At 49.0% G+C, this 17,625-nt stretch overlaps 1 protein-coding gene across 11 annotated transcripts in view; it reads right to left on the reverse strand.

Moving 5' to 3' along the window:
• Positions 1-4,001: 4,001 nt before the first annotated feature.
• The window catches only part of Ilf3 (interleukin enhancer binding factor 3), a 42,097-nt gene continuing 28,473 nt past the window's right edge, over positions 4,002-17,625 (reverse strand). For 4 of the 11 annotated variants that reach the window (XM_048446487.3, XM_048446486.3, XM_048446484.3 and 1 more), the window contains 16 exons: positions 17,025-17,172; positions 15,690-15,781; positions 15,204-15,299; positions 14,370-14,481; positions 13,848-13,945; positions 13,171-13,282; positions 12,975-13,085; positions 11,853-12,052; positions 11,360-11,527; positions 10,117-10,254; positions 9,782-9,958; positions 9,533-9,689; positions 9,359-9,412; positions 5,846-6,208; positions 5,165-5,293; positions 4,002-4,723 (listed from right to left, as the gene is read on the reverse strand). In XM_048446487.3, the coding sequence (XP_048302444.2) occupies positions 4,587-4,723; positions 5,165-5,293; positions 5,846-6,208; positions 9,359-9,412; positions 9,533-9,689; positions 9,782-9,958; positions 10,117-10,254; positions 11,360-11,527; positions 11,853-12,052; positions 12,975-13,085; positions 13,171-13,282; positions 13,848-13,945; positions 14,370-14,481; positions 15,204-15,299; positions 15,690-15,781; positions 17,025-17,172 (2,292 nt within the window). In that variant the 3' untranslated portion in view covers positions 4,002-4,586. Of the gene's footprint in view, positions 4,724-5,164; positions 5,294-5,845; positions 6,209-7,559; positions 8,928-9,358; positions 9,413-9,532; positions 9,690-9,781; positions 9,959-10,116; positions 10,255-11,359; positions 11,528-11,852; positions 12,053-12,974; positions 13,086-13,170; positions 13,283-13,847; positions 13,946-14,369; positions 14,482-15,203; positions 15,300-15,689; positions 15,782-17,024; positions 17,173-17,625 lie in introns of those variants that run through there. The other 7 variants (XM_048446485.3, XM_048446483.3, XM_048446492.3 and 4 more) reach the window with 5 other exon arrangements.

Raw genomic sequence — 17,625 nt, forward strand, 5'->3', positions numbered from 1 at the left:
TTTTACCTGAAAAACATCTGTGCACTGAATACATGCTATGCCTATGGAGGGACTAATCTCCTGGAACTGGAGTTAAAGCATGAGCCACCATGTGAATAATGGGACTAGAACCTGTCGAGCCATCGCTCCAGTTCTGTATTGGTTACTTTTTGAGACAAGGTAAGCTCTCACACAGTTCATGCTGACCTCAAATTCACTATGTAGCCGAGGCTGATCCTTCTACTTTCACTTTTTCCCCCTTTGTCAAAACAGGGTTTCTCCAGGTAGCCCTGGCTGGCCTTGAACTCAGAGATCCACCTGCCTCTCTCTGCCTCCCAATTGCTGGGATTAAAGGTGTGTGCTATCACTGTCCAGCTCCTTTCCTTTTCTTGTTGCTGTAGTCAAAGGCCTAGCCAGGTTAAGGCGACTGATTATGCCCCTCTTAGATGGTTTTGTAGTGCACGCTGGCCTCAAGATCCTTAGGCTCAAGTAAGCTTATTTTTTAGCCTCCCATGTTCCAGAAGCATAGAAACAAGGAGTGAGCCTGGTGGAAGATCCAGCTTGAATTAAGACCTGAAGGTTGGTGCAGAGACTGGAGAAGAGCGTGCTCAAGGAAGCAGGGAGAAGTAAGTGCCAGGAAGCTTGAGCAGTGATGTCAGAGTGGGTGGTTGAACCGAGGTGATAGGGCAGAGGGAAGATGGCACAGCAGAAGCTGATTCATTGGGTGGGAGATGCAGGCTTTGTTATGGGATAAGTGGGCAAAGGAAAGTGGCAAAATATGACATCATCTATGGGAGGGCTGGGGATGCCCTGAGCCCTCCCTGTTACTGACATCATGGGGAACTCAGCTTCAGCACAAGGGACAGCGCCAGGACTGTTGCCTGGAGACTGGCAAAGCCGCTGCTCAAGAGGCGGGGCTGAGCAGCCAGGGGAGGGGACTTGGGGAGAAAGCAAGCTGAGTTCCCAGTGTGGGAAAAGTCCAGGCATTACCTAGGAAATTCTGAGGGGGAAGGGGAGTTGGGTTGGAGGAGGTGTGTGGTGCACAGACCGTCTGGGAGAACTTCCCACATAGGTGACCAATCGTCTCAGACTGTCCTCATCCAGGATTCTTGTGGAACCATGGAGTTCCTCCAAAGTGGAATTAAGAGGCTGGCATGAGAAGACAGGGGTCTAAAAACAGGCATGAACTAGATAGGATTATGGGTTCAGAGAAAAGCAGAGAACTTTCAGAAATGTAGAATTAAGGTTTCAGGACGTTAATGAATCCTAGACCCACCATGAATTCTGGTGGGTGCTATTTAACTCCTAGACCTGGTAAGCTTGTTCAGCCAGTCAGAGTAGCGTTGTCCCATGAAAAACTACAATGCCTAGGTGCCAAAGCGGCTGGGATATGGTGTATTTCCTGGTGGGGAGAAGGGGTAGCGAGGCCTGGGTCAAGGAATTATAATCACCATAATTCAAGCAATCATGCCTCACAGCAGAAAGGAGTCCTGGCTCCCACCTTGGAGTTCTTCAAATCCAAGAGATTTCAATTTCAGAACCTTCCAGAACTTCAGCACCTCAGGACCTGCAATCCCTTTTCTTTCCAAAGTCACTCATCTTGCTCCATAACTCAAAAGGACTGAAGTGCAGCCATCCAGGTCTGCCCAGCTCAGAGTGATCGATCCATTCCATCGCCCTCAGGACAAGAGTTCATTCAGGTGACCCCCGCCAACCAGTCACACTGCTCATCATTCCCTTTTGCATACTTAGTGCTTCAATCTATGTATAAACCCAACTCTGTATCCCTGGACTGTGCCTCTGCCTGGCATACTCTTCCCTCACCCGTGAACATAACCCATCTTCTGACTCCAACTCCCTTAGCCTGTCTTGTTTGAGAAGATTTCCTTGACATTTGTTATCAAACTGGGCTAAGCCAACGAGGCCTGGAAGCACAATGTCTATAACCAGTAAACCACATAGTGAGAGGACAAAGCACCAGTCAAGGGGAATGGCACATGCACACTACCCCAGTACACAGAAGGCAATGGCAGGCCCCACCACCAGTTCCAAAGCCAGTCATTGAAGTAGAATTTTAAAAAATTCAAACACACAAAGTCTGTTTATTCTGGGAAGAGTGCAAGGGAGCCCTGTACCTAAACCTCTGTTATGATTGATCTTGTCACTGAGTCTCAGAGCAGGTCATGTGCACTCCCAGACTTGATCTCACACCCTGCCTGGATGTTTAGCTGAAGAGGACAGAATCTATCAAATGGATAGTAAGTTGGTAGGTGAGACTGGCTGTCACAGTCCAGGGAGACATGCCAAGTCCCAGGGGCAGTGCTCAAGTATGTGGAAGGTCTCGGTCGCAGCCCGGTTAAGAGACCAAATGTGGCCTTTCGTCCCCTCCTCTGGAGTTCAGGCCTAGGCCGACACACCAAGTACGAGGAAAACCATGACTCCTGCCCCGTCCTGCGGAGACTCCTGATGACCACTGATCATAGAGGACACGAGACTACACCCAAAGCAACCTGGAGAACAGAGCCCAAGGAGTGTGTCCATCATAAAAGAACTCCTGTCTTCTTCTTACTACTGGGGAGGGAAGGGGCAGCAGCTCCCTGGGTTGGCTTCCTAGGTCTGGAGGGCCAACTGCCAGGAAGGCCTCCCAGCACTGCACAGATGAAGGGCCAGCAGCAGGCTCCCAGGGTTCCTGATGGCAGCTTACTGCATTGATGAGCTTGGATTTGTTGCTGGCTGAGTGTCCACTGGGAAACTTCAGTGTGGTAGGAGGGTGCCATTACCCAGATGGTAGCTCGACGGGAAAGTCAGCTGGCTGAGGGTACAATTGCTGTTCTGGTCTTCAGAGTAGTTCTAAAGGACTCTTCCCTCAGCCTATTACTTCACCTAAGCGACCCTTGTGTCCCTTTCTTGCACCAGAGAGATCATCTCCCTAGCTGACTTCCTGCAATGAAGCAGGAGCCTGGAGCAGCATACAGATCTTCTTATGAGTAACCTGTTACATATGAAGCCAAGGGACACCAAACTCAGGCTGGCAGCAGTGTAGGTGCTCGGAAGAGAAGTGGCTGACAAGGCGAGGAAGGGTCTGATGATGGTGCTTGGGCTCCTCCCAACAGCGTGAATTGAAGTCTGGATGCCCTCTGTGAGCACAAATGAGAGGCCTTCCCTGGTACAGGCATGTGCAGCACTCCAAGACTCTTTCAATGTAATCGGGACTTTGGGCAGCATCCCACCCTACAGTCAGAACTTCACCTGGGGGCAAAGACCTCTGACATTGACAACCAGTACCCTTAGGAACTCAGGAAGTCCCAGCCCATTTTCACAGTACCTCCAGGCAGGGCTGAAGCTGGGGAAACTTTACCTAGCTCTCCCTTGTGGTTTCCCAACTGAGTTACACAGCTTAAGAGGGACAGTCTGCCTGCCACGATGTGGTATTACACTTAAAATTCCATCAAGGAGCTGGAGAGATGGTTCAGAGGTTAAGAACACTGCCTGATCTTCCAGAGGTCCTGAGTTTAATTCCCAGTAGTGGTTCACAACTATCCATGAGATCTGGTGCCCTCTTCTGATGAGCAGGCATACATGGACGCATAATGTTGGATACATAAAAAACTAAGTAAATTTTTAAAAACACAAAAGAAAACAAAGAACTTCAGGGACTGGAGAGCTAGCTCAGAGGTTAAGAGCACTGCCTGCTCTTCTAGAGAACCTGGGTTCAATTCCCTGTACTACATGCCAGCCCACTCCAGGTTCCAACACCCTCACACAGACATGCATACAAGCAATAAAAGAAAAGAAAGAAATTTCATGAAGAACCTGTCATCTCAGCGCTCGGGAGGCTGAGGCGGGAGGGGTGCTGCAAGTCTGAAGTCGGCCAGGGCCACAAACAGTGAATGAGAACCAGGAGCAGAAACACCATCCAAAAAGAGAAGACACGAGAAAGCCTGCAGCTGGACTCTCCAGTAACCAGGGTCTTCTGTGCCCTACTTCCCCACTGCTTAGAGACACCCAGACCTGAGACAAGCACAGTTTTGTTTCTTTATTTGTCTACATTCAGCAGAATTCAAATGTACTGCCTGAATAATCCAGACACACCAAAAAAAAAAAAAAACACCAAAAAAACAAAACCAAAAACAAAAAATCAAAACAAACAAACAAAAACCACTCTTTCCCACCGTTTTTTAAAATAAAATTTTCACTTATAAAACTGAAACACTAAAGCATTAAAATAAAGAAAGCTCATTTAACTCACTTCACAAAAAGCATTAACAGATGATGTATCCCTTCTGCAACTATTTAAGGACACCCGATGGAATTCACACCAGGCAAAAACAGACAGAGGGATACCACACGGCAAGAACTCGAACACTACTCAGACAAGGTGTAATGGCAACTAACAAACCACTGAAGACACGGAGTCCCAAACACAGCTAAATAGGGGTCACGGCACGGGTCCCAAGGACCACCACACCTCACAGCGTGGCAACGTCGGCAACGTGGACGGGTGGGCACTGCGCCAGTGGACATGGCAACTGGTGATGTGCAGACTCAATCTCCCAAGACGAGTTGGAGGCAGAGGTGCAGGAGGTGAGAAGGGGCAGTCTGGGCCTTTATCTGTACTGGTAGTTCATGCTGTGCTCTGTGTTCCGACTGTAGCCGCCTTGTGAGGACTGGTAGGAGCTGGAAGGGCCACTGTAGCTCTGGCTGGACCCAGGAGAGCTGTAGTTCGACTGTGATGAGTAGCCTCCTGCAAGATGGAGCTAGCTTAGAGAACAGAGGTCCAGGCAACACTTACACACTACTGTACCCCAGGGTGGCAGTCCAGTGGGCTCCTGCTTTGATACACAGGCCTATCACTCACTGCTACCCCAAGATGTGGAAAAACTTTGCCTTTAGGGGCTCATGTCAAGTGCTGACTGACGGACCAGAGATAGGGGTCCCACAGCTCAGTTCAGTCCCTCTGACACAAATGGCTCTTCAAGTTGGTGCCAACATTTAAGAGTTGGGCAACTTGAGGTCTCTGAGAAGACTGAGCAGTAGGTGTGGCCAGAGCCCAAGTCCAGCCCCCAAGGGAAACCAGCAGCAGTTGTCATATAGCCCCCGTCACAGTGGCCCTGCTCCTGTAAAGTTCTGTGCCTCTAAAGCTCCGCCCCCACCTCCCGCCGGGCCACTTGCTCTCCAGGCCCACCTTGTTTGCCTTGGTATGAAGAGCTGCCCCCAGAACCTCCGCCGTAACCCCCATGTGAGCCTGTGTTGTAGGATGACCCACTGGAGCCATAGCTGTTCCCGCCACTGCGACCTCCACTACCACTGTAGTCTGAGGGGGAAAAAAAAATCAGTGTGATTAGGGCCTGGGTCCAAGGACAGATAGGTGAGGAGCTTTGGTGGCAAGCCCTGTCACAGTCACCCACTCTGAAGTCAGTCTGTCTCATCTTCCCACCTGCCTCTTCTCCCCTGGGACATAATGCTTTACTGTCCTCCACCCCCACAGCATATTAAGTCCCCAATCCTTCTGATGGCTGCTGTTCTGTCCTAAAGCCAAACTTGCACTTACTCAAACCTATGGGGTGACAGTGCACACGAGGCTGAGGCCAGTGCATGAGGCTGGTTCACTGAGGAGCTGGATCTAACACAGCCCCTGAGAAGTTCCAGGAAGCAGCCTTGCAACTTTCATGCTGGTACCTAGCCACAGCATAGAGGCAGAGGCCTCAGCCATAGATGGAGACAGGGAAGGGACCTATGACCCAGGGTGATGTTTCCAGATTTCTCCCTATACTCAGTCTTCCAGAGTGCCTCACAGTTAGTTCCTGGCTAGAGCTGAGCTTTTAGCCATCCCCAACCAGGAGGTGGACAGTGGACGCCAACTCACTGAATTTGCTGTCGTAGCTGTAGTCGGAGCCCCCACCACCACCAGGGGAGTTGTAGGAGTTGGAGTAGGAGTAGCTGCCCTGCCCGTGGCCATAGCCTTTCTGCTTGCCCTGCGGCGTGCCGTAGCTGCTGTACTGGCTCTGGTTGTAGGGTTGCTGCTGGCTCTGGTGGGACTGGTAGCCCGAGCTGTAGGAGGGTTTCTGCTGGCCCCCATGCAGCGGCTTCTTCCCAGCATTCTTCGGGGGCACTGATGAGTTGTAGCTGTCTCCTTGGTAGTAGGAGCTGTAGCTGGATGAGCCACCACCGCCCCCGCTGCCTCCACCACCGGAATTCCCAGAATGCCCTCCATTGCTGTAGAACTGACCTAAACAGGGAAGCAGCAGATCAGGTGGAGGGTCCCAGGGTGCGGGCTGGGAGGGGAGAAAGGCAGCAGCTGTGGGCCCTGAAGGCTGGCCCACAGCTTACTGCTCAGAGCAGCGAGGAACAGATTGGAGCACGAGGCTCTGCTGGTCAAGGCAGCCTGGCTTAAGCCAGCCCAGCCTTCAGCTCCACTCACCCTCAGCTGATGACAAGGGGTCTTTGCCAAGCAGCAGCACGACAGCAGCTTTGCAGATGTCAACATTACAATGAGATGGGCTCCGAGCGTGGATGACATTCAGGACTAGCTGACGGCTACCCAGATGTCCCCAACGGTGACAGGAAAAGCAAAGCACCCAAAGCAGTGAGCCACCCCCTTTCCCCTCCGTGCAGGAAATGAGCTCAACAGGCACAAATCTTGAGGACCCCAGGAGATGCCTTGCCATAAGGTCCCTAAAACCATCATGGTCCTCAAAGACGAAGTGCTCTTAAGACAATGACTTGAGACTCAAAACACTTGCCCAGTCTCCTTCCTTGGTGTAAACAACACACAGCTAAAGGCATAGAGTGTGTCCTTAGTCTCATGAGAAGGCAAGCACAGATTGAGGTTAAATGTTTGAATCGGGGCCTCAGTAGCAAAACTGAGGAGCTAGCACTGTGGCTGCTACAGTCTCTAGCCCCCATTTCTGATCACTGGGTCTATCAATGTGTTCCCTATTGGAGACTTTGGATGGAGTGAGGGGGACAGGGCAGGGCAGGGCAGGGCTTCAGCCTCACTGCAGAAAGAAGTTCCCGCCCCCAGGCTCAGGAGAAGACAGAACATTTCCCAGTGCTCAACAGGGGTCTTGGGAGCTCCCAAAAGCCTGAATTCCCAGAGTAAGTAGCCTCAGCATGCAGACCTTTAGCCCAGTAAACCTCATCAGCCCCAGACAGGAAGAAGGGAAAAGAGATATTCCCATTCAGCCTGTTCTTCCTCCCCAGGTTGAGAACTAAAGGCACTAAGCCTTCCCTCTACCCACTGGTGGATATACACCCCCCCACACACTAATGTCCCTCCCTCCCCCCTGCTAATGGCACAAGCACTGGGAGAGGTAATACCCCTGTGAAAGCTCTTCTTTAGACAGACCTCTCCCACCCCATCACAAAGCCACAACACTGCAGAGGAGGAAGTGTCCCACAATGCAAGAAAGCAAACACATGGAGGCTCAGTGAGGATACTGGGAGGCCCAGGGCTCCAGATCACTCCCAATCCCAACCCGAGCACCTCCTCCAGGCCCCTGCTTTGGCTTCCCCAGGGTCCTATGCTGAGCAACTGAGTTGCCTGCTTGAAGCTGGGCATGAATGAAGACGCCAGTACGGAGGGCTCATTACTTTAACATGTATTCATTTAAAAAATAAGAATAGTAATAAGGAAAGGGTAGGTTTTCAATGTCATTCAGAACTATTTCTTGGTATAAAAAAGCATTATTTGCAAACAATAACTTTCTAAAAAATAAAAATAAAATAAAATACATCATGCAAAGTCTTAGAAAGTTTCACTGACTTTTAAACCTTGGGGAAATCACACAAAAACCATTTTGGCCATTTTTTGCCTGAATAAACGTCAAATCTTGCAAGTCAAAGCAGGGGCAGATCTGTAGCAAAGACTACAGAGCAGAAGCCTAACCATTAGTATCACAAGGATTCCCACCAGAAAGAAGGGGCCTTGCACTTTACACACGGGGAGAAATTTCTAGATGCCAAGCAATGTAGATCCTCGTTGGGCCAAAACCAGTTCTGTTAGAAAAAAAAAAAAATCTGAGGATGTGTGGGCCTCTTCCAGCTCAGTTTTAAAGGCTCATTGTGAAAAAGAAAACCTCAAACCCAATCCAGGAAGTTCATGCATTGATAGTTGTGATCAGACTTGCAAAATTTCACGTTATTCTCTCCTTTCAAGCCTGTCTCATTTCTCACACAGGTAACGGAAGCGCAGTTTTGATGCCTTTGCAAGTTCACTCTTTTAACTAAAGCAGCCACAGAACCGCTTCACCTTACTGATCCACCAGAGCATTTACAAAAGGTGGGAGGCCCTGCTCTGTGCAGTACACAGTCCCGGCCATCCCAGAGGTTACATGCTCCTTAAAAGGGCAAGGAAAGTCAGCTGCTCTGTACCAGATATGCTGAAATGGTTTTCACACTGCCAAAGGCATCAATGAGATGTGAAAGTTGGTGAAAAGGTTAAAAATGCATACAAAACCTGCTGTAAATTAAGACAAAGGTAGATTAAAACGTGCCATTATCTGTCTCTTTAAATAAAGAAATGCTTTCCATAAAAAGCAAAGATGGGCTTTTGCCTTGATGCTGAACAACGCTGGCTCTACAATTCTGAATTCTGTGCGAGGATGCACAAAAAAGAAAAAAAAAAAGAAGAAAAAAAGAAAGAAAGAAAAAAATCTGAGAAAAAGGTTTTTTTTTCCACTTAGTGTGAACTTCGAAATGACCAAGTTCAAAGGCAAATTCATGATAGACACTGCCATTGTCTTAAGTCTGCAGGCTAACAGTTTCAGACAGGCTGCGGTGGAAAGCCACGGTTGAGAACCCCAGTGAAGCACAGGGACACAGCACGGACACTTTGGGTTTTGGAGTTGGAGGAAATTGGAGTAAAAAGTTGATTTTGTGTCAATACTTTTAGACGCTCTAGGAAGCCCCAAAATCATGATAGCCGTAGCAGTCTGTGAAAAAGTCACCTACAAAAGGGGGAGACAGAGCAGAGAGAAGAAATTAGAATTCTTTTGAAAAAGGGCACAGAGCGCCACATTTGAAATTCAGGTTTTAGATTTCTCTGCTCATGTGACCCCCCAATGAAGGCTCCTTCTCACGACAAAGAGCAGTGCACGGGCAGGAAGGCGCATTCTCAAAGACTGGTGCTTAAAGCAGAGAAATTTAAAAAGCCGACTTCAAAGGAACTTAGGCGGTACACAGAGTGTGTTAGCATTAAAACTGTCAAGGACACACTTTGGGGATAGGGACTTGAGGGCCGGTTAACCTAATCACCGCAAAAAGGTACGGCTGGTGGCCCTGAACCTCAGAGATGCTGAGGTCAGCACCCTACCCTAACTCAGACCCAGACTACGCTGCCGCAGCTTCCCAAGTGCAGACAGAAAGATCTCACACTTACTGTAGCCTGCTGTGGCCGAATTGCTGCCATACCCATAGCTTCCATATCCAGCACCTGCAAGAAAACAGACAGGTTCCAGAACAGATATTCACCCATCCTGCACCTTCCTCCCAAGGAAAGGTACACTAAACATCCCTAAAGTATGCCAGTAGTGTCACAGAGGAGGACCCTCACCAGCATTCATGTAGCCTCCTCCATGGTTGGCGCCACCAAATCCTCGCCCTCGTCCTCGTCCACGGATATTCCCTCCTCTGCCCCGGCCTCGAAGGTTGGGAGGTGGGGGTACCTCATTATGCATGGGGCCTCCCATGCCGAAGCCAGGATTGTGTGGCTGAAAGAGATTGCATAGGAGTGGGTTTCACCCCACCCTCAGATCAACCAAATTCCTACCCAAGGCCAGAGGGGTCAAAGTTGCATCCTCACCTTGGCAGCAAATTTAGGTCCACCTCGGACAGGTACAGGGGCTCTTTTCTTTTTGCTGGCTTCAAGGGCCAGGGGGGCATCAGGAAAAAGCTTTTCTAATGCAGCAAGAGCAGCATAAGCCTTTGCCACCTTTTTGTTTGAACCAGCACCTTGAAACTTCTGTCCATCCACTTCAACCTGTGGAAAAGACACTGTGTGGGAACTGAGCTAACCCAGTACCTCCCTCCTCTCATTGTAAGGGTCTAGCTTAAACCTTTCCACAGAGGCCCAGGCCTCTCCCACAGAACTGATTTCCCAGGAAGCTCAGGGTTTCCTCTAGCCACCAAATTACTCACCTCCATAACAAATCGTTTGTCGTGGCTGCCCCCAGTCTCAGAAATGAGCTCATATTTGAGGCCACGCCTCTTCTCATTAAGCTCCATAACCGGATTCTTGCCATGCTTAGTCAATATTGGCCCCTGCTGCTTGACGTCCTCAGGGAAAGCACAAAGAAAACCCACTAAATTAGATTTGGGCACTTCACTACCCAGAAGCCATAGTTACTGAGCCAAGCCCTCTCACTGGATCTGGACCAGCTGACATGTCTCAGTGATACAACCAGCTCCACCCACGCTGTTCTGGCTTCCTGGGTACAGGTCTGGGCTCCACAGCTCCCTTTGCAGGTCACTTAAGATCCGGCAGGTGAGTCAAACCTTTTGACATTGCAAAACATTACTGTATACCAAGCTTACACACAAGGACCAGAAAGATGGCTCGGCTCAATGGGTAAAGACGCTTGCTGCCAAGTCTGATACACAAGTTCAGTCTCTAGAACCCACACAGTAAAAGCAGACTTCTACAAGTTATACTATGACCACTAAATATGCGCTGTGGGTTCTCATGCCCTTGAGCATGCACATAAACACAATAATGAATGTAATAAAAATAATAAAAAAATGAAATTGCCATGGGGCTTATTATAGTAAAGTGGGAAAATGATTCAGGGGCTAGAGAGATGCCTCAATGGTTAAAAGTACTGACAACTCTCTCAAGACATGGATTTGGTTCCCAGCATCTACATGGTGGCTCACAACCTTTGGTTTTTGTTTTGTTTTTCAAGACAGCATTTCTCTGTGTAGCTCTGGCTGTCCTGGGAGTCGTTCTGTAGACCAGGCTGTCCTCAAACTCAGAGAAAGATCCACTTGCCTCTGCCTCCTGAGTGTTGGGATTAAAAGCATGCGCCACCATCAATCACCTGGCCTCAACCTTTCTAAACTCCAGTTTCAATGAATTTGAATGCACTGCACACATGTGTTGCATAGACATACACACAGACAAAAGATACACATACCTAAATGATAAAATGGGGGAAAAAAAACAAGTTCAAGTTTGAGAAACATTCACTCCAGTTACAAAAAGACCCAAAAACTGCAAAACAATCTCAGAATGTCTGAAGTAATTTCAGGATTTCACGTTAGGCCACAGGTTGGACATCCCTGGCTCTGTCCTGCATATAAGGACTAGTGACTACCTGCTCTGTCCCGGTAATATCACCCACCATGCACACAGCATCATTCCCAGCACCCACCACAGGCTCACCTCAGTAGTGGCATCTGAAGGGAAGACAGAACTAGGGTTGGAGACAGCTTCTACCACAGGGGGCGGGGCCACTACTGTTGGCTTCCCATCTGACTCCTCAGCTGAGTCCTCTCCCTTGCTGGATTCTCTGCCTTCAGCGCCTGTTGGCAAGCCCATGTCTTGTAACACCTGTAGAGCAGACAGACCCAGGGCTCAGATGACAGAAGGCTTTCAAGGAACCACCTACAAAAGTCCTCCCCATACTGCAGAGCTTCCTAGGATAACTTGCAGCACAATCTTAGCTACCTGCAAAGGTTTGCTTGTTTGTTTATTTTTTTTTCCTCTTAGTTTCTCACATTGCTTCTGAACATGTGACATGTGACTTGGCAAACAATCAAAAAATCTAACTCCCTGTGTTTCTACAGACTTTCTGAGATGCACACAGTCAGTCTGCAAGCGGAAGCCTAGAGGGAAGTACGTTTTCTGTTCAGCAAGGAGTATCCATCCTACTTACCTTTACAGCCACATGTAGTTTGGCGGTCTTTTTAGATGGCCCTGAAGCCTCAAAGGTACTCCCATCTACCTCCACAGACATGGTGAATATGGGGGCATGAACAGGACCTGTCTGGGAGATCAGCTTGTACTGCAGCCCTGGCTTCAGCTGGTTCAGCCTCATCAGGGCATTCATAGCTTGAGGAGGTTCAGCCTTCTCCTCTAAGAAGAGAACAAAGCAAGACAGGATGAAACTTCCAGAGCCCAGAAAAGCCAAAACTAAAGACTACTACATGACTCTGTGGCACATGACCTGGCCTGAGTCGCTCCTGCAGCCAGTAGAGGTGCAACTTACCATGGGACCCTATCACTGCACCTGTGCCAGTTACTAGTTTTGGGAGAAAGTGGGGTGATGAAAAAGGTTCTCTCTCACTCTGTATCTCAGCACAGACTTGAAGTCACAGCAGTTTTCTCACCTCATGGGCTCTGGGATTAGAGATGTGAGTCACAAGACCCAGACATTAGGCTTTTACAATAATTAAACATCAAGGGCAGCCTGGTCTATATAGCCAGTTCAAGGACGTCTAGAGCTACATGATAACAGAGAACAAATGGTCTCAACAAACCAACAAACAAATAAACAAATGGATGAACGAATAAATAAATATCAAAGGTTGAGAAGATGGCTGAGAGGCCAAAAAGCCTACTATGAATCGCCTGAGAGTTCAGATCCTGAGTGCTCACATTAAGCCACATGGGATGAAAAACATCTGTGATCTCCACACTCCCATGGCTAGACAGGAGGTGGAAGCAAAAGAATCTCCAGGAAGCCCATGAGGCATCTAGCCTGGCCTACCCAGCAGGAAACAACAAAGAGACCCTGTCTAAAAAAACAAGGTGGAAGGCAAGGACAGGCCAAGGTTGTCCTCTAGCCTCCCATGAACACCACACCACACGTACACTCACACCCACACAAATTCTTTTCAAACACACACAGATTTTTAAAAAAAGTAAAGGAAGGTTTTTAATATGACCTACCAGGAAAAAAAAAAGACAAAGCAAAAGCAAAAGAGCAAACTTATCACTTCCAGACGTACAGTGACCAGGCAAAGAAAAGGGGGCACAAGTCAGAGCATGTTCCTACCTTTCTTCTGGATCTTCTTTTTCTTTTTGCTGGGAGACTTCTCCTCCCCATCCTCTTCAATGGGGCGTTTCATGGGTGTGATGGCATAGGTGGTGCTGGGGGGGATTTGAACTGAAAAGAGACCAAGAAGAAGCACCTGAGATATGCAGACAGCACTATGGAGAGAGCCCTGTCATCAGTGCCCACATGTCCTTACCAGTGTAGTCCACTGGGTTCTCGTTCTTTGGTTTCTTGGGCATTTTGGAAGGCAGGGGGTCCATTCCTAGGACTTTATGGAGTTGACCGAAAGCAGCGAGCCGCAGAGCATGCTAGAGAAAGGAATAGGAATCTGACTCAGTTGCCTCATGCCACAGGTACCATATGTGCGCTCACTAATGCCTTCTGAGATGGGATGGGAGCTGGGGGGGTCTGCTAATAGTCTCCCCTAGGTCAGCAAGGGGTCCCCCGACAGCCAGGGCAGGGCCTGACAACTCAGGCCCAACCTTGCTGTGGGGGAGTGCCAGCCTGTGACCACCCCCCTCAAGATGAGTACAGGAGACCCCAACCTGGGGGCTGGCTGCCACATGGAGTCAGGTGGTGGAGCTGCGGGGAAGAACCCCCAGAGCAGTCCTCACAGCAAAGCTGTGGCTCACTGCCCTCGCTGTGCCAACATGGCAGTAGGGCAGGGCAAGAGACAGACAACAATCCCATGTGGCACCAGAACAAAGAAGCAGTCCAGATTGGGGCTCCCTGTATCAGACACCATGCCTTTGCCTTGGTCCCCAACCTGAGCCTATGTTCCAGGGGCTGCCCTTCAAATGCCCAGTAATGGAACTGGGAGCCAGTGAGTGCAGACTGGGTAAGGGCTCATGTTGGCAATGGCGACGACTATACCTGCGCACTCTGTGTGATATCTTCCCGTTGCTGTCTGTCTAGATGCCCAATAGCATCAGTGGCTTCTTTTTCACAAGGGTCATAAATGCCAGAACCATCTGAAGGCAGGAAACAAGGAAGATATGCAGAGGATTATCCCTTGTCGTCTCATAAGAGTTGTTGGCTGAGGGAACCAGGTGTGTTACCCCCCCGCACCCCATCCACACCCAGCTCTGGAAAACATACCGAGCTCGGTGACCCACTCGGCATCCAGCCCTTGACAGAAATAAATCATGTGTCTTAGAGCAACAAAGTCATGTGGGAGTGGGTCACCACTGGCCCTGGGTCCGCCCTGATTCACGGCTGCGGACCCGGCACAGGGCTGGATATGATGGTGCAAGAGGGTAGTCACGTGCTTCGGCCCTAGCAGGGGGGCATGGAGCTGCTGTGTCCCTAACCCAGTCAGTGGACCAGTGAGGCAGTGGCTATAAGGCCTTCATCCCTATCCTTGTCCCTGTCCCTTGAAAACCACAAGGCCCCAACCTGGCATTACGATGCCGGATGCCAGGCACTCCAGCACTCTTCGTAGGGCTTCACCAGCACCCATTGGCCTATTGGCAGTGCCGATGGACTTCTCACATAGCAGCTCCAGAGGCTGAAAGGCAAGAGGGACAATGAGCTTCCAGCTGTAAAAGGAGATACCCTAGGAAGCCCTGTCACTGGATTAGAGGGGTTTAGGGGTCCTGAGATTCAAAGGCAGCAGTGAGATAAATGTGCAACATCAGACATCTAGGCAGGGGTTAGAGGACTTTCATAAAGGCAGCATGGGCCAAGGGACAGCACTGAGGACCTAAGAAGGTAATTAGGCTTAAACCATGTAACCAATCAAAAAAAAAAAAAAAATTTTTTTTTTTTTTTTGAGACAGAGTTTCTCTGTATAGCTTTGGAGCCTGTTCTAGAACTTGCTCTGTAGACCTGGCTGGCCTTAAATTCACAGAGATCCGCCTGCCTCTCTCTCCCGAGTACTGGGATTAAAGGCGTGCACTGCCAATGCCCGGCCTGAAACAATATTCTTAATAATGGCCTGTTGAGAAACAGACAGTTTTAAAAAATAAAATAATAAAAAGAAAGAAAACCAGGCAGTTGGGAAGAACAGGCCTTAGGTCCCTGCTGGGAGGTTGTTCAAGAACACTGACTAGTCACAGCAGACAGCCTAGGCAGGTCCCACCTCCTTTCTAAACTACTACAGCTCCACTCCAACCTAGGATCTGATGGATGACAACAGCCATCCAAATCAACAACTGGGAAGCTATGGAAAGGCTGAAAGTGCCTGTCTGGACAAACACTGCCCTCACCTCTAGTCACAAGGTGACTTACCCATCCTCTGAGGGGACCCCAGGAGGGCACTCGGGTACACAAGTCCCTTAGGACACGGATGACAATGACGCATGACTTCAGCCCATTGGCTCTGGCCTAGAGAAAGAAAGCACAGGCTCTTCATACTCAGGGCACCATGGAGAACAGCAGGCAAACATGAACAACACAAGTCTCATGGCACTGCTTTGCCAAGGGTAAACGGTTGCAAGGGTGCACAGCCACCAAGTGTGTGTGGCCAGCACTGAGCTCCCTGTGTGTGTGGAAGCCTGTTACTCTTACTGCAAAGCAGCCCACTGCTCAGCATGAGCCTCCTCAGGGTTGTCAAGTCAAATCGATTTAGGCACGCTCCTTTAGCAGCTGCACGTTGCAGGTGCTAACAAGATCGGCACGGCTACAAAGTTATGGACACTTTATGGTCAAAGTTAGCCATGTCGTAAAGCTTAGGCATTCTCTACCAAAAGACAAAGAGAAGAACAAAATGCAAACCTGGAACCACTTGGCGTGTCGGAGGGACGCCAAGGCAGCAAGGCATTTCTGCCTGTCCAGAACGTCCGGGGGGTCGTTGACTGATAGCGTTTCTATTCATGGATGGAATAAGAAGACAAGGCACAGTTTGACCAAGGGGTTCTGTCAGGTGCAAAGGGGATGTGGCAGCTTCCTAAATAAAGGGCAGCTGAGTCTCCCATAATCTCAATTTGTGTCCACCCTGGACAAGGGAAGGAGAGGCTAAATTGCCATCAGCTCTGCTGAGAGGAAGTTAGAAAAATTAGGAGGCCCTCTCCAAAATTTTAAACCACTGAAACAAAAACCAAAATCAAAAAAGAAAAGTTACTCTAAAAGGCACAATCGGTGGGGAAGGGAAAAGATAGGCCGACCCTATCTTCTAAGATACCCATTCCCTTACTTCTTCCCCATAAATTAGCTAGGCTAGAATTTATAATAGGAAAAACAAAAATAAAAACAAAAAGGTGGGGGGAGTGGAAATGAACTCCCTCTCTGCTTCTCAAACAGGTATCCACCTGTATGTAGCACAGGGGACCACCTCCGCACACCAGGCGGGACTGCCCTAGCCCCAGGCCTTGACAGAGAGAGTCCTGTTGGTCAAAGGTCCAGCGTCCCTGAGTGGATAAGCTAAGAGGGCTTTCTTTGGTCATTGGCATCAGATACATGTGCCAAAGGAAAATCAACAAGTCAGCCTCCACTGCGGTACAGCTAGCAATGCTGTCGTTTGGCTCTGCCAGCTATCAGGGATTTGGATAAGGCCTGACAGCAGGCCCAGGAGGGCTGCAGGGAGACCATGAATTGTGGATGAGTGCAAAGACTGGGCTGGAAGACAGCACAATGGTTTAAAACCTTATCCAAAAGTCTGCTGCAGCTCCTGGACTCTATAAAGCTCAGAGTGCCACAGGCAGAGGCCAAACGAAAACACCCAGGCTGTGCTGCAGGGCTAGCCGATCGCTACTCCTACGTGCCGTTCATATAGAAGTCATCTGGTTGCTGCTAAGCAATGCAACACTGTAAGATTCCCCGGGACATACTTTTTTTCAGAGGGAAACAAGTTTAACAAAGAGGTTCAAAACAATTCAAGGCAATGAGAAACGAAATGGTGCACACCCTATGCAAAGTGCTACTCACTTTTAGTGCCACTGTTGGGTCAAACTCCCAAGAACACAGGGCCAAAGGGAGACATAAATTTAAGTATAGGCAGTCAGAGCTACACCGACATCCTCGAATCAAAGCATTCTAAAACTGAATAGCACATTTGAGCGACAGGGAACACCAAGTCTGCAATGTTCTGCTGGCCTTTCTCGGCATCCCTACCTCCGGCTAATACTTTCTCCATTTCTTCTCTGACAACAGGGGAGGTCAGGTGGATGGTCAAGGACAAAGGGGGTTCTTTTGTGTTTTTTATCAAAATCGCAGCATCATCCACAGACTGGAGTATTTCATACTTGTCTTCTGTCACAGTCTGGAGGAGGAAAAGAAGGTAGTTTTCAAAACACTTTTTCTGTGCAGCAATCAACAGTTCTGACAAACTCCATTGGGTCTCAGGCTATGAATCCGAGAAGAACCTCTAATCCTGCAGTCAGAGAAGCTATTTCCACCAAGAATGTTAAAATGTAAAGGGAGGAGTCAAGTGTGGTGGCTCATACCTATAATCCCAGCAGTTAGCAGTTAGAGACTAAGGCAGGATAAGCTAACACAGACCACAGAACAAGACTATCTCAAGGGCAGGGAGTGAAAGGAGCAGTGGCAGCCACTCCAGTGACTTAGGAGACTGAAGTCAGAGGATTGCTTGAGCCCAGGAGGTTAGGGCAGGCCTGAGCAGCATAATGACACCAACAACAATCAATGTTAATTTAAAAAGAAACAACCAAACAAAAAAGAAATCAAATGTAATTCAAGCCTAAGATCAGAGTAC

The sequence above is a fragment of the Myodes glareolus genome, chromosome 4, assembly GCF_982192425.1.
Source record: "Myodes glareolus chromosome 4, mMyoGla1.1, whole genome shotgun sequence".
NCBI lineage: Eukaryota > Metazoa > Chordata > Mammalia > Rodentia > Cricetidae > Myodes > Myodes glareolus.